At 34.7% G+C, this 14,714-nt stretch overlaps 1 protein-coding gene across 3 annotated transcripts in view; it reads left to right on the top strand.

The window, feature by feature from the left end:
- GALNT13 (polypeptide N-acetylgalactosaminyltransferase 13) overlaps positions 1 to 14,714 on the top strand; it is a 962,305-nt gene that overhangs the window by 707,308 nt on the left and 240,283 nt on the right. For all 3 annotated transcript variants that reach the window (XM_044935208.2, XM_044935203.2, XM_045164100.1), the window contains 3 exons: positions 8,130 to 8,296; positions 8,930 to 9,137; positions 12,214 to 12,384. In XM_044935208.2, the coding sequence (XP_044791143.2) occupies positions 8,130 to 8,296; positions 8,930 to 9,137; positions 12,214 to 12,384 (546 nt within the window). The remainder of the gene's footprint in view (positions 1 to 8,129; positions 8,297 to 8,929; positions 9,138 to 12,213; positions 12,385 to 14,714) is intronic.

The following is a 14,714-nucleotide window of genomic DNA, read 5'->3' as shown; positions in this document are numbered from 1 at the left end:
TAATTCCTTAATGATTTTATTCATTTCTTCCAAAACCCCAGAATATAGATATAGCAAGCAGTTTTACTCCAATTTAGGTGATGACAAAACTGTAACTTCAAGAGTTTTCTCACAGATCCTGAATGGCAAAATGAAGATGTAAACATAGAATTTCCAGACACAGAGCCTTCTCAAATATATCAAAATAGAATGATGCCACTTATGTTCAAGAGGAATGTGTTATAATAGAATGACTTGTAGACCAATTTTCTTACATTCTTTCCCTTCCCTAACCCTTACTCATTTATTTGTCCTGGCTCTACAAGCTTAAAAACCAAAACCAACTGAAAATATAAAAAAGATGTAGAAAACTTGGCATTTCTACACCTCTAGTACAGATTATAATAGTATAGAATTATGATTGGGACATCAATCTGCTGATTAATACAATAGCCTGCCTTGTCAAGTTTTCATTCATCAACATCTTATAAAATATATTATGTGACTTGCAGAATACTACCTTCCGAAGAGAGAGACAAATAAAATTAACCTCCTCTTATTAAAAAATCTCCTAGTCTATTGTATTAGTTGTATTTATTGTGAAAGTGTATAATGAGGAAAATGATTGAGTCATATATGAAGTGCAGGACTGCAGAAGGGGGCTGAGTAGTCTTCTCTGGGATTAGGGAAGTAGAGAGAAAGAAGCTCCCTGTTCCTCCTTTTTCCTGCATAGCACTCCCTACCCAGGGTCCTCATGGCATGTTTCATATAGAAACCGACAAGCAGAAGAGTCCTGGGAAAAAGTCCTGCTCAGTAACCCTCCTGTTATGCCCACCCCAATACATCAAAGAAAACAGGATCAAGGAATGGATATGACAGCAAATAGGCCAAGGATGAATACAAGGTCTGTTCATGCTGTGTGCTAAGTCACTTCAGTCCTGTCCGATTCTTTGCGACCCTATGGACTGTAGCCCTCCAGGCACCTCTGTCTAGGGGATTCTCCAGGCAAGAACACTGAAGTGGTTTGCCATACCCTCCTTCAAGGGACCTTCCGAACCCTGGGGTCAAACCCGTGTCTCTTATGCCTCTTGCATCAGCAGGCAGGTTCTTTACCACTAGCACCACCTGGGGAGCCCAAGTCTACCTGAATTTAAAACAAAGGTGTTTGTGGCAAGTGTTTATCAACTTCCTTGGTGGTTCATATGGTAAAGAATCTGCCTGCAATGCAGGAGACCTGAGTTTGATCCCTAGTTTGGAAAGATCCCCTGGAGAAGGGAATGGCTACCCACTCCAATATTCTGCCTGGAGAATTCCATGGACAGAGGAGTCTAGCTGGCTACATTCCACAGGATAAGGAAGAGCCAGATACACTTGAGTGACTAACACTTTGTAAAAAAAAATTTTTTTAACCAGTCAAGTAATTATGACTTATAGGAACTTAACTTTTGGAAGGTTTAACACAATGTATATACAAAGAAACATATAGGATACCTTGCAAAATTAAGTGCTTCATTTTACTTGAGGCTCCAAGCTTTCAGTTATGAAAGAATCACTTTCCTGTTGCCCAGGCTTTTGTTGCCTGGATGCATTAGAAAATGATGAAATTTCTTTCTGTGAATATAAATGTTAAGGAATTGGGAAACATTGAAACCACCCATAATTCTGAAAGGTTCAATACAATTCCTACAGCTCTTAAAAATAAGAAGTATAGAGAGGACTTGTATTGTAAGTCTTCATTTTAAATTACTGTTATTAATCTTTGTTTGAGCCAGTTAAAAGTAGCCACTGACTCACTGAGCCGCATTTCAACAAGTCATGCAAACTACAATGTTGACAGCCTTTGTTTGGAGTCCTAAATGGATTGTGTCTAACTAAACCACTGTGTAATTATGGATCCTTTGTGATTTCACATTCTCATCTTATAGTCAATTTTTCTTTCTTTGATGTGGTGTGTTGTGTTCAGTAGCTTATATGAAAACATCAATACAGCTTTGAAAAGGATAAAATCAAATTGTAACAATCTATGTTTCTCTAATGTGGACATAGCCAAGGGGAAAGATGGTAAATAGGAACACTATCTCACTGTATTTCCATGTTCCACAGGGAGGAAATGTGATTCTATCACCATATTCTCTCCAAAGAAGAGCAGTTGCATTTATTTCTCCTACATTTATAAGTCAACAGCTGATGCACAGAAAACTGGATAAGCATTAGTATATATCCAGATGACAGAGGAGATTGTAAATGAAGTAGAGAAGACTTTCTGACTCCAGTATTTATAGTGAAAGGAAATAGTGACTTATTTTAGTTCATACATAGAAAAAAATACTAACCTTATATATCCTATTTTAAAATGTTGATGTAAGCAAAATGTTGATGTATATCTGTATGTCATATCAGTGGTTCTGTTAAATAAATTTGGGTAACTGATCTCAGTTTTGGCTGCACATTTGAATGCCCAGGAGAGATTTCTTTTTAATCTTATTATCCATAGCCACACCCCAGACACCTAAATCAGAATCTCTGTGGATAAAACCTACATACCAGTTTGTTTGTTTTTTTTTTTCATTCTTATGGGATGATTCTGATGTGCAGCCAGGATTTAGAGTGACAGATAATTATGGAATTAAAAGGAAATAAACTGTGATTTTCTTTCAAGTATTATAGATTTAGAATGTCAAAATATAATGCAAATATGAAATTCTGCTAGGATAAAGCTTATGATCTTGTTGGAATACCAGATTTCAGGAGCTCAATTTGAGTATTGGGTATCAAATATCTTTCAAATTGATTAAAATTGCTATTGCAGTCTGACACATTTACTCTCAAAGTTAACTACATATACATTGTGCTCTCACAATTATGTCAAAATTTCCAATTCTATTTAGATATTTACATAAAAGATAAATAATGTCTTCAAAAGACAGATTGCTAAGAGTATTTGATCCATATATACATAATTTCAGTGATAGCTGACTTTCTATACTTAGTTTTAATTAAATGATCCTAGGGAGAAGGAAAAGGCAACCCACTCCAGTATTCTTGCCTGGAGAATCCCAGGGATGGGGGAGCCTGGTAGGCTGCCATCTATGGGGTCGCACAGAGTCGAACACGACTGAAGCAACTTAGCAGCAGCAGCAGGGAATCTACTTCTCTTTTTATAAATATATATATTTATAAATATATAACTTATTTTTTTAAGTGCATAAAATTTTTTTTTTAATTTTCAGACACCTACAATATCATTTAAGACATTTGATCTAGTATATATTATGGAGCAGAAATCATTATCTTTACTAATATTATTAAATCATAAATTATTTTATTAGCAATATCATTTATTGCTTTATTATGCAGGATATTGAAGTAGCTCTGTGACTTGAGATTTGTATCCTGTGAAATAAATATTTGAATTAGTCAACTTTGAAAAGTGAAAGTGAAAGTGTTAGTTGCTCTGGTATGTCTGACTGACTGTGACCCCATGGACTGTAGCCTGCCAGGCTTCTCGGTCCAGTCAACTTTGAAAGTCCTTTCCAATTTCACCTTTTGGAGATTCTGAGCTTTACTCTGTTGTGAGGCATGCATGCTAAGTCATGTCTGACTCTTTGCAGTCCCAAGGACTGTAGCACACCAGGTTCCTCTGTCCTTGGAATTCTCCAGGCAAGAGTACTGAAGTGGATTGCCATTTCCTCCTGCAGGGGGTCTTCCCTACCAGGGAACTGAACTGATGCTTCCTGTGGCTCCTGCATTGGCAGGCAGATTCTTTACCACTGGCACTACCTGGGAAGCCCAGTCTGCTGTGTAGATCAAGCAATGTCTACCACACATTTCAGAGTACATCTTTCAGTTGCCCAGTCACATCCTACTATTTGTGACCACATGGACTGCAGCACAACATTTTAATCTGATTATGCGAGAAAGATAAAAGCTGAAGTGGTAAAATTCTTCCTGTTGTTTATTCACTCAGTTGTGTCTGACTCTTTGCCACCCCATGGACTGCAGCACATCAGACTTCCCTGTCCTTCACCATCTCCAGTAGCTTGCTCAAATTCGTGTCCAATAAGTCAGTGATGCCATCTAAGCATCCAAGCATCTCACCCTCTATTGTCCTCTTCTTCTGCCTTCAATCTTTCCCAGCCTCAGGAGCTTAAGGAATATTGCCTACATGACACCTGTAACTAACCATCAACTATGAAACTCATCCTGAGTAAGACACATGAAAGGTAAAAAGCATACACTTAAAAGATCATTAGAGAAGTCAAAACTACAGAATTATTTTCAGTACCTCCCCCTAATCCCATTATATAGGACTTCCCTTTGACTCAGATGGTAAAGCATCTGTCTACAATGCGGGAAACCCGGGTTCGATCCCTGGGTTGGGAAGATCCCCTGAAGAAGGAAATGGCAATCCACTCCAGTACTATTGCCTGGAAAATCCAGTCCATGGGGTCACAAAGAGTTGGACACGACTGAGCGACTTCACTTTCAGAGAAGTCAAAACTACAGAATTATTTTAAGTACTCCCCCCAATCCCATTATATAGGTTCCCTGTTTTATTTTCCTTGTTTTTAATTTTTTTTCTGGAAAAATCACTGACTTAAAAACTCATCCAGCTTTGATACTAAAAGCATTTTTAAAAAAACTAAAATAATCGAACAACACTTTAAGTACTTTTCTATGGCTAAAGAAAAAATTACTGTATTTACCTGTTTTAAGTATACACTTTCTACCTTTCATGTGTCTCACTCCAGATGTTTTATAGTTGATGGTTAGTTACAGTTGTTGTGTAGGCAATGTTCCCTAAGCCTGTGTGAATGTGGTAACGCTATTCATATAATCAAGCCTCAACTAAGTTATATGCACTATTTATTTTCTGTGTGTGAAGTTTGTCATTCAATATTTCTTTAGAAAGATTGCAATATGATTCTTTATTGAAACAAAATGTTACAGTATGAAAAGAAAGGAAGGAAACAGTGGCAAAAATTGAATTTCATAAGATGTAGCCAATGTTTAGCATTGGAGCAATGACTACAGTTTCTCTTGCTTACCAACAGCTGACTGATAGCCTTATTATCAATTATTTATTATGTCAACTCAGGGCTAGCAGTGTCCATATTGCCAGGAGTCTTACTAGAAATTCACAGCCTTATTCCCATACCAGATCTACAGAATCAGAATCTGAATTTTGTCAAGATTTCCTTTGCCGCTAAAAGTTTGCAAGCACAGTTTTATAGTACCAAGGAGGATACTCACAAGATGAAATTGTTTTGTATTAATATTTTGTTACTGAGATATATGCTAAATGTATGTCTCTCATTTGTTAAGCAATACAACCCAAAACTAGAGAAATCCCTTTAGAATAGATGAAAGAAATTTCAAAGCAACATGAAATTAGTGTGACTGATGTATAAGCAAGCTTAAAATATTGATGGGAGTCTATGTCCAAATAAATTGGAGAGCTTTTGCTATAGGCTTAGGTATTGAATAGATCCTATTCAAGATAACAAAGCATTTTATTATGGTTTGACAACATTTTTCTTTCCTAGTGGTGCACAAAATAATGATGTATGTTACCCTAGGTGACAAGAGGTTTGAAGAATTATAGGCAATAATTCTAGTTCAATGTATCATAAATCTGTTAAAGATTATAAAAATAAAAAAAAGCCTTGCTCATATATATTTGTATGCTTCAGTAACTGGATCAACAGACATAGAAAATGATTAATTTGTATAATAAGAATTATCCTATAAACTATTTTATTATACAAAGTTTCTTTTGCAAAATAACTTTATATAGGAGAAAGGATGAATTAATAAAATATTAACCACATTTTATTTTATGCTACATTAAATAATGACATAGTGGAAATTTTCTCTAAGTAACAAAATATTATAGCTGCATTATTAGTAAATTAGTTCATTATAATGTTATCACATATAATGAATATAAAATTAACATTTGTGAGTGGATTTTTCTAACCACAAAAATAAGGCATGATGGAAATAAGTTGAGAAGCTGGATCTAAGTATCTGCTTTTATTTTTATATTATAAATGATTTATTTTACTAAATATCTTGTTCACTTTTCTTTATTAGCATTTAGCATAACATGCAAGAGGTTTAATTTAAAAGCAATGATTTATATACAAATGATAATAAGTAGCCTTCATAGACTATTATCCTTGGGTTAAACCAGTAGTTGCTGACTGTTGGACTGATTTCAGCCTGCTTTTTCAGTTTTGCTTCTTTATTGATGATGACAATCATCTTTATGACTCATTTTGTTCAGCATGCTGAAAGTAAGGGGGTGTTTTGATGAGGCAGAAGATTGGAGGTTTGAGGAGAATCTCGGCAAGGACCTTTCTGACTTACCAAGACAGCTTTCTAAGTTTGTTTAATGATAAACTGCCTGGAAGACCAAGTCAAATGATGATGAGACATATATTAGTAGAAACCACTTTAATCTTGCTACCAGAATGGGAAAAGATGACTATGAATCAACCTACCTTTTCTACCCTCCATTTGAACTTTTTTTATATACACAATGTCTTACATAGTGTGGATGCTTAATGAATGTTATTCAAATAAATATATACTGAAAAAATGGTTAGACATATGTACATTCTTTCCTGGCTATATTACAGAGAACTTCACTGAGGAGGTGTTATTTTAGACTGCTTTAAAAAATGATTCGAGTCTCTGCAGGCATACAGTTGATATTTATTTTATTACATGCCTTTGATGCCCACACTATATTGGATTTTTTTCACTCACCTGTGAAGGGGACTAATTTTAATGATGCTAATTTTGTGTCAAGGATTAGGTCATTTATTGGTGGCAGGGTATATCTGGTTCATTTTACTTTATGGAAAGATTTTAATTTTCTTGCTCTTCAGCATATTTTACCAAGAAAAATACCATAAGGTGAATAAACTTCTATTCCTGTCTGGATACCCAGTGACATTTTTTCAAAATATTCTATAATCACAATGATTTAACAATATGTGACAAAAATGTCTAAAAGTTGACAAGTGGATATGGCTGAGAGCCACCTGCACATTAAAATTGCAGTGACCACCGAGAACATCTGCATGATGATGGTTTAGTCGCCAAGTTGTATCCAACTGTGTGTGACCCCATGGACTGTGTAGACCACCAGGCTCCTCTGTCCACAGGATTCTCCATGCAGGAACTGTGGAGTGGGTTGCCATTTCCTTCTCTGAACATCTGCATATTATTTATCAAAAATGTACTTTACAAGTTTGATGGCTTGAAAAGCAAAATCCGGACTTCTTTTAATTTATCAGCAAAATTAAGTTTTTTTTTTTTTTCTCCAAAATATCAGGTTCTAAAATTAATAACAATTATGATGCAGCCTTTTACTTAACCGTGTGTTCCAGGAATCAACAGCATCTGAATCACCTGGAAACATTTTAAAACCTGTATATTCTCAGGCTGCACCCTAGATCTGCTAAACCAGAAACTGCATGTTACCCAATCCCCAGGTGATTCCTCTGTACATTCAAGAGATGTTCTGGAAGCCTATACCCTTTCGTCATCTCTGATTTTTTTTTTTTTTTTTTTTGAGAATCTTTGAAATGTATCTTGACCCCAACATCTTTCCCTCAAAGTAGACATGAATTATGGCATTCTTCAACAGAATGAAAAATGTACATGACTAGATTTTAAAAGAAGAGTAATCTCAGTTTTATAAGCTTCAAAGCCCTGTGAACATTTGTCTATTTATGTTCTCAGGAATTTTTGAGTTATACAATAATTCTTTTTTCTAAACAAAGGCAATTATATCTACTAAATGAATTCCTTTAGTACCTGGTCTTCTATTGATAGTCTCATAATGTTACTTTAGCTTTCTTAGACTTGTGTCCAAATCATGTCCTTTTGTTCCCTAGAGTTAATGTAAAATTAAAAAAAAATAGTTCAAATAATACTAGTATTCATATTTAATTTTCAAAGTGCCAAGTGAATACCCACAACATATATAAAAAGGAAAATAATTTTAGATAACCATAAAGTGTTGTTGTAATAAGGGACTTTTGAGTCTAATTTTGTGTCATAGTGGATTTTTTATTACAATGATCAGAAGGAAAAGTGAACTTATTAGCTTGTCCTTCTTCTTTCCTTTCTTCCAGATGCAAGACAAAGGTCTACCCTGATGAACTTCCAAACACAAGTGTAGTGATTGTATTTCATAACGAAGCTTGGAGCACTCTCCTCAGAACTGTTTACAGTGTTATAAATCGGTCCCCACACTATCTGCTCTCTGAGGTCATCTTGGTAGATGATGCCAGTGAAAGAGGTAAAATTATTTTTCTTGTATATATATATTTAAATTATAGAGCTTTATTGTGTTCAAAAAGATAACAGGGTAATGATCCATATTTTCCTTGTAATTATACTAACCCTGAAACTACCTATCAATTTTTCTTAGTATATCTAGTCAGTGCCACTCCAGAAACAAGTAACTAATTCTTTCAATTTACCTCATGATTCCATTTGGTTCTTACTAACCTAAGAAATCAGCCAAAATGACTTTCCAAAGTATTTCTCTTTTTTCCCAACTCAATTGATCATATGACTGAACATTTATATGACACAGTGGGTATTTGGCTCTTTTTTTATTGTAGGTAAAAGAAAAATAACTTATATTTAAGAAGACTGCAGTTGCCAGTGTGGCCCAGTTTATGAATTACAGTCTAGTATATTAACTTCCTAGTGTAGCTTATCCTTGTCAGCCAAGTGATAGCGTCATAATGAACTATACACTGATAGTGATGAAATCTCTGTATCATTTTTTTTTAACCTAATGCAAAGCATGTTGATAGGAGTTGACCATCGCTTCTGTGTGTTGAATTTCCACCTAGATAGTAGTTTCCCTTCTCTGTCTTAAAAGAGTTTCAAAACTTTATAAATTCTTAATTGCACATTACAGATTTTCTCAAGTTAACATTAGAGAATTACGTGAAAAATTTAGAAGTGCCAGTAAAAATTATTAGAATGGAAGAGCGCTCTGGGTTAATACGAGCCCGCCTTCGAGGAGCAGCTGCTTCAAAAGGACAAGTCATAACTTTCCTGGATGCACACTGCGAATGCACATTAGGATGGCTAGAGCCCTTGCTGGCAAGAATAAAGGAGGACAGGTAAGAATTCATATGCTCTGTCTGTCTGGATTTTGACTGAACTTGTTAGGACCGTTACAGCTATCCCTCAAAACTTTTCCTCCCAAGCTGCTATTTTCAGAATGTTTATTTCCTAGCTTTTAAAAAAGAAGTCCCCTTACTCCTTATTTAATTAAGATCTTGGTTTATTTATGCCCACCTGAATATTTGATTAAGAAATTCAAACAGTAAAGATGCTGAATATTCATTTTATAGGTGAAGGAAATCAGTCCAATCAGAAATAGTAGTATATTTTACAAAATATATTTTCAAAGCAGCTTTGTCTTCACAACCACTCTGTGAGGTAGATAATAAAGATACGCTTCTCTGTATCTGATGATAGGGAGGAACAGATGAGTTAAATAGCTTGTCCTAGAAATTGTAAATGATGAGGACAACAATTAAGTTCTCCCCACTTCCAGAACAATCTTCTCTCTACCTAGTCACTGTTCTTAATCAAAGTCGAGTACAAAGCCACCTTGAAGATCTTTAAAAACTCATATACACTCATGCACCCCACTAAAATGAAATCATGATTTAAAGAAAAGCGCAGCTGTAAGAATGCTTATTTAAATAGTATTGCCATTCTGTACAGACATATCATGAAATCTGAAAAGTTCAGGAATGCCTTATAGAAATTAGAAACCCTCATAGATACCTACAATTCTTTCCCATGTGATACTATGAAGTTTAAATGGATTTCTTGCAATTATTCATAACTATTGATGATAAATGAGTATCATTCCTAAGCACCTAATGAAGACAATTATGCCGACTGCTGTCTGAAATAATAGCAAAACACTGCATAGCACCTTGCTTGCATAGTCATTTCACCTACAGTAGAAAGGCCTACTTAGAATTGAAGTTTTTAATTAAGGCTCCAAGACAGGGGCTGCTTTGTGTGAGCTAGTGCAGCTCTATCACATAAACGGCATGATTTGGTATTTGCCAGGAAGATGGATGGAGGTTGTCAGTAAAATGAACCATAGCAGTTGAAGAAAGCAGTGGGAACCTTTTAGTCTACTGAGTGTAATATATGGGTAATAACATTTTTCCATTCTGTGTATTGTACAGGAGGCTAAGGCTGGCAAAGTAAAATGAACTTGGAACATCTTAAATGCATTTCCTGGCAGCTTTTCATACATTATGCTGCTTTTTAAAGCATGTGTTTCATATTCAACTTAGTGAGATTATAATATTGCTTCACTATGATCATGAATAGATCATTTATTTTTTAATCTAACAACATATTTAGATTGTATTGGCATATAATGAACTCTAATGTCTTATCTTGCTTATATGTTCTAAAGTTGCCATAACTAGATAATAAAGTTCTATTGAAAGTTATTAGATCTAATGTCATCTCCCTATAATTTAAATGATTACATTTAATGAAGAAAGAAAGATATTGTTTTTATAAGGACCAGAGTTACCAAGAAGCTTTTCCAAGGCTAGGTGAAACCTTTTAAGTTCTTTTTTTTTTTTTTTTAAGATTCATTTGTTTATTTTTACGGCTGTACTGGATCTTTGCTGCTGTGCATGGGCTTTCTCGAGTTGTGGCAAGCAGAGACTACTCTCTAGTTGCTGTGTGTAGGCCTCTCATTTCAGTGGTTTCTCTTGTTGCGGAGCACAGGCTCTAGGCATGTGGGGCTCAGTAGTCACAGTGTGTGGGCTTCAATAGTTGTGGCTCCAGGGCTCTAAGTGCTGACTCAGTAGCTGTGGTACACAGGCTTAGTTGGCCCACGGCATCTGGGATCCTCCCAGACCTGGAATCAAACCTGTGTCCATGGCATTGGAAGGTGAATTCTTCACCACTGAGTCACCAGGAAAGTTTGAAACCTTTTAATTTCAGAGGACTCTAGACATTGGTCAATAGTGTGGCATATAAGACCTATTAGAAATTGATCGTTGGTGATACAGGTGTTGCAAAACTAGAATAAATAATGGGCAACATTTCCTTGTTTTCCATATCTGTGGGTGATTCTAGAGCATATTTGTGTATTTACTTTCTATCTTATGTGAAAAACAAGCTCTACTTTTTGGAATTAGCTATAAACAAGGCCCAGTTGTTTAAACATTTACTTTGGAGATGACAGATGGTTGACACCATAATAAAACATACAGGCTTGGAATAGAGGTAGACTAGATAAAGTGCAACGTGGATTAAAAGAATCCCTAATGACCTCCTATGGTGCAAAGTTCCTTATCCTAAAAAGCTAACCATCAAGAATATCAAATCTATGTGTGTATAACTTAATCACTTTGCTATACAAGGTGATATATATAGTATAAATTAGCAACACTTTAAATCAACTTTATTTCAATAAAATAAATTAAAAAAGAAAAGAATACCAAATCTCCTGGCTCTTCCTCTTACTTTAAGAAAACAATAGATCATAAAACTCCAGAGACTAAAGTTGCTTATCTTTTCCTATTTTAAAACATGTAGATTGTTTATGTAAACTGCTAAGATGATTCACTCAGAAATTGTCATGAACCTAATATCTTTCATAGGAAATATTTACTTATACTCATGATCATGATTTTTATTGTTGCTTCTCTTTGTGGGTTTTCATTTGTTTGTTTTTCCATGAACATTTTCTCTGAGCTATCTCTTTAAACTATCGCCTTTGAGAGTCAAGCTACCAGATTGAATTTGCTATTATTCATCCTTCACTCCCTGCACAGTTGCTTTTCAGTGGGCTATAGCTGAAAGCTGCATAATATCAAAGCAGTCTACAAATCATGCTGTGGGGAGAGGTTTAATGAAAAATAGGCCATGTTCATCCTGCTGAGTTAGTACTTAGAATGCATTTGGAAATTAGCTTGAGGATCAATTAGTATATTTGATTAGATTATACATGATAGAATAAAAGTAGACTGAAGTCAGATGTAGTAAAAGGAAGTAATTCCATGGGGAAAAAGGGTAACATGACAATAAAGGCAAATTAAAGTCACAAAATAATTGTTTCAATGTATCAGCTATATGATGTTTAAAAAAGCTAATGAAACATTTAAACTATAATTTTTACGTCAGCTGATTTTAATTTTTCTGCAGGAAGACAGTTGTATGCCCCATCATTGATGTGATTAGTGATGACACCTTTGAATACATGGCTGGGTCAGACATGACTTATGGGGGTTTTAACTGGAAACTGAATTTCCGTTGGTATCCTGTTCCCCAAAGAGAAATGGATAGAAGGAAAGGAGACAGAACATTACCTGTCAGGTATGTGGAGCATATCTTCCAAAGCATAGCATGTGTATTCATATAACAATTAAGGAATATTATATACCTATGTATTCATTCTTTAGGCTTTCAAAGACATCTGCTTTTTATTCAAATAATATATGTATTATCATGAGCATGATCATCCTAGAATCAATGGAAATATTAATTCTAGTTTAAGTCAGCACAGACAAATTTAAGTATTTGCAGAGTACCAATTCTTTTTTGAAACTTTGTGTATTCTTATATTCAAAGTATATGTATTGTTAATTTTCTATGTGACAAACATGTATTAGCTTTGATACTTCAGGTGTAGATACATACCTACCTAAATGTAGCTTATGACTGGGTATGCTCAAAATTGAACTAACCAAAAAATGTTTTGGTAAATGTTTTAAATTTTCCACCCTTAAAGAACTACTTTCCCTATAGATACAATAAAAGATTCATTTGGACAATTTTAATATATTAACAATTGTGAAACATTTTTCCAAATTATTTTAAAAATCTGCTTAACTTGAAATAATTACACATAAAATATGTATGTCCTTAACTGAGAATATACACATATACATCTATAGGTATACATGTATACCTATCATATACATCTTCAGTTTTCTAGACAAGCATTATCACCTTCTTATTTTAATATATTGTTGTGTACCTCTTACCTGCAACTAAAAAATGATTCTCTGAACAATACTTGGGGAGGAAGTTCACTAGTTTAGCTCTTTAAGATGAATTTGGCAAATCATCATTTGATTGGAAAGATAGGCTTTTCCAGTGGTTCAGTGGTAAAGAATTTGCCTACAGTGCAGGAGATATAGAGGCGTGGGTTCAATCCCTGGGTGGGGAACATCCTCGGGAGGAGGAAAATGGCAACCCACTCCAGTATTCTTGTTTGGAAAATTCCATGGTAGAGGGTCCTGGAGGGCTACAGCAGAGGGTTGCAAAGAGTCAGACACAACTGAGCACATACACACAGATGACCAAAGAGAGAGAGAGAATAAATACCCTAATATTTTAGAACAATATATATATATATAAAACCCATTATCTAAACAAGAATGTCTCCTAACCTACTGAGAGAATGGCTTATCCATTGTTAAGACTAATTATATAATGAATTAATTGAAGCTAGGTCAAAAAAAAAAAAAGCTAATAGAAGAGAAGAGCTCTAACTGCTTCATATTGAACAATTAAATATTGGGATTGTTAACCCTCTTGAGATATTAATTACATCAAAGAAAAAAGTAAAAAGTATTTCTAAACAGTTGCGTAAGGATGTGAAATTATTATGTCAATATGTAGAGTATAATTTAGTAGTCCTTAAGGCTTGCTGTCATCTTCACACTCACCATGTCTTATTGATCCTTGGCTTTAACAACTTCAAGGAATACAATGGCTCATATTACCATTGTTTATTTAGAAATACTATTTCCCTAGATCATAGCTTTATTTATTGTTAGATACTTTCTCAGCTTCAGATCCCGAGTGGAAATTATCAAAGTACTTGACCAGTACACTCCAATAGAGATAGTGTGTTTATTTATTTGAAAATGAAGTTTAGAAGAATGCATGTGAGTACTTATTTTTTAACATGTTGGCAAAAGTTCTGCTTTATTTATTTTCTCCCAAATTCAGAACATACATAATTAAGAGGTAGCCATTATTCATACTAAGAAACTGCCAGTCTTATTCATAAAATTAAAGATCTATGGCAAAATCAACCATTATTTCTCATCTTTAACTGAAAAGAGGAAACATCTAAATTGCTGTTTTATTTATTTATTTATTTTTGCATTTTATATTTTATTTTTTCTTTTTTTTTTTTAATTTTATTTTATTTTTAAACTTTACAATATTGTATTGGTTTTGCCAAACACCGAAATGAATCCGCCACAGGTATACACGTGTTCCCCATCCTGAACCCCTCTCCCTCCTCCTTCCCCATACCATCCCTCTGGGTCATCCCAGTGCACCAGCCCCAAGCATCCAGCATCGTGCATTGAACCTGGACTGGCGACTCGTTTCATACACGATAGTATACATGTTTCAATGCCATTCTCCCAAATGTTTTAATCACAACTTATGTGATTTTATTATAATAACATGGAGCAATGATGGAATCTGAGTATGTTTATTTGTTTGCCTCAGTAATTGCACAGTATTTTCACTGCGAAGGGAAAGTATTTCAGTGCTGAGGAAGCTAAACCCAGAGAAACAGAAAACTCAGTCTTTGCTGAAGTTTCTAGACTTCTATGGCAAAAGGTTAATTAATTCACAGGCTGTGTTGTAACAGCCTGCAGGTAATTTTCATCAGCATAGCT

This window comes from Bubalus bubalis, chromosome 2 (genome assembly GCF_019923935.1).
Source record: "Bubalus bubalis isolate 160015118507 breed Murrah chromosome 2, NDDB_SH_1, whole genome shotgun sequence".
NCBI lineage: Eukaryota > Metazoa > Chordata > Mammalia > Artiodactyla > Bovidae > Bubalus > Bubalus bubalis.
Note: the sequence above shows the minus strand (reverse complement) of the source record. Positions and strands in the feature narration are given on the sequence as shown.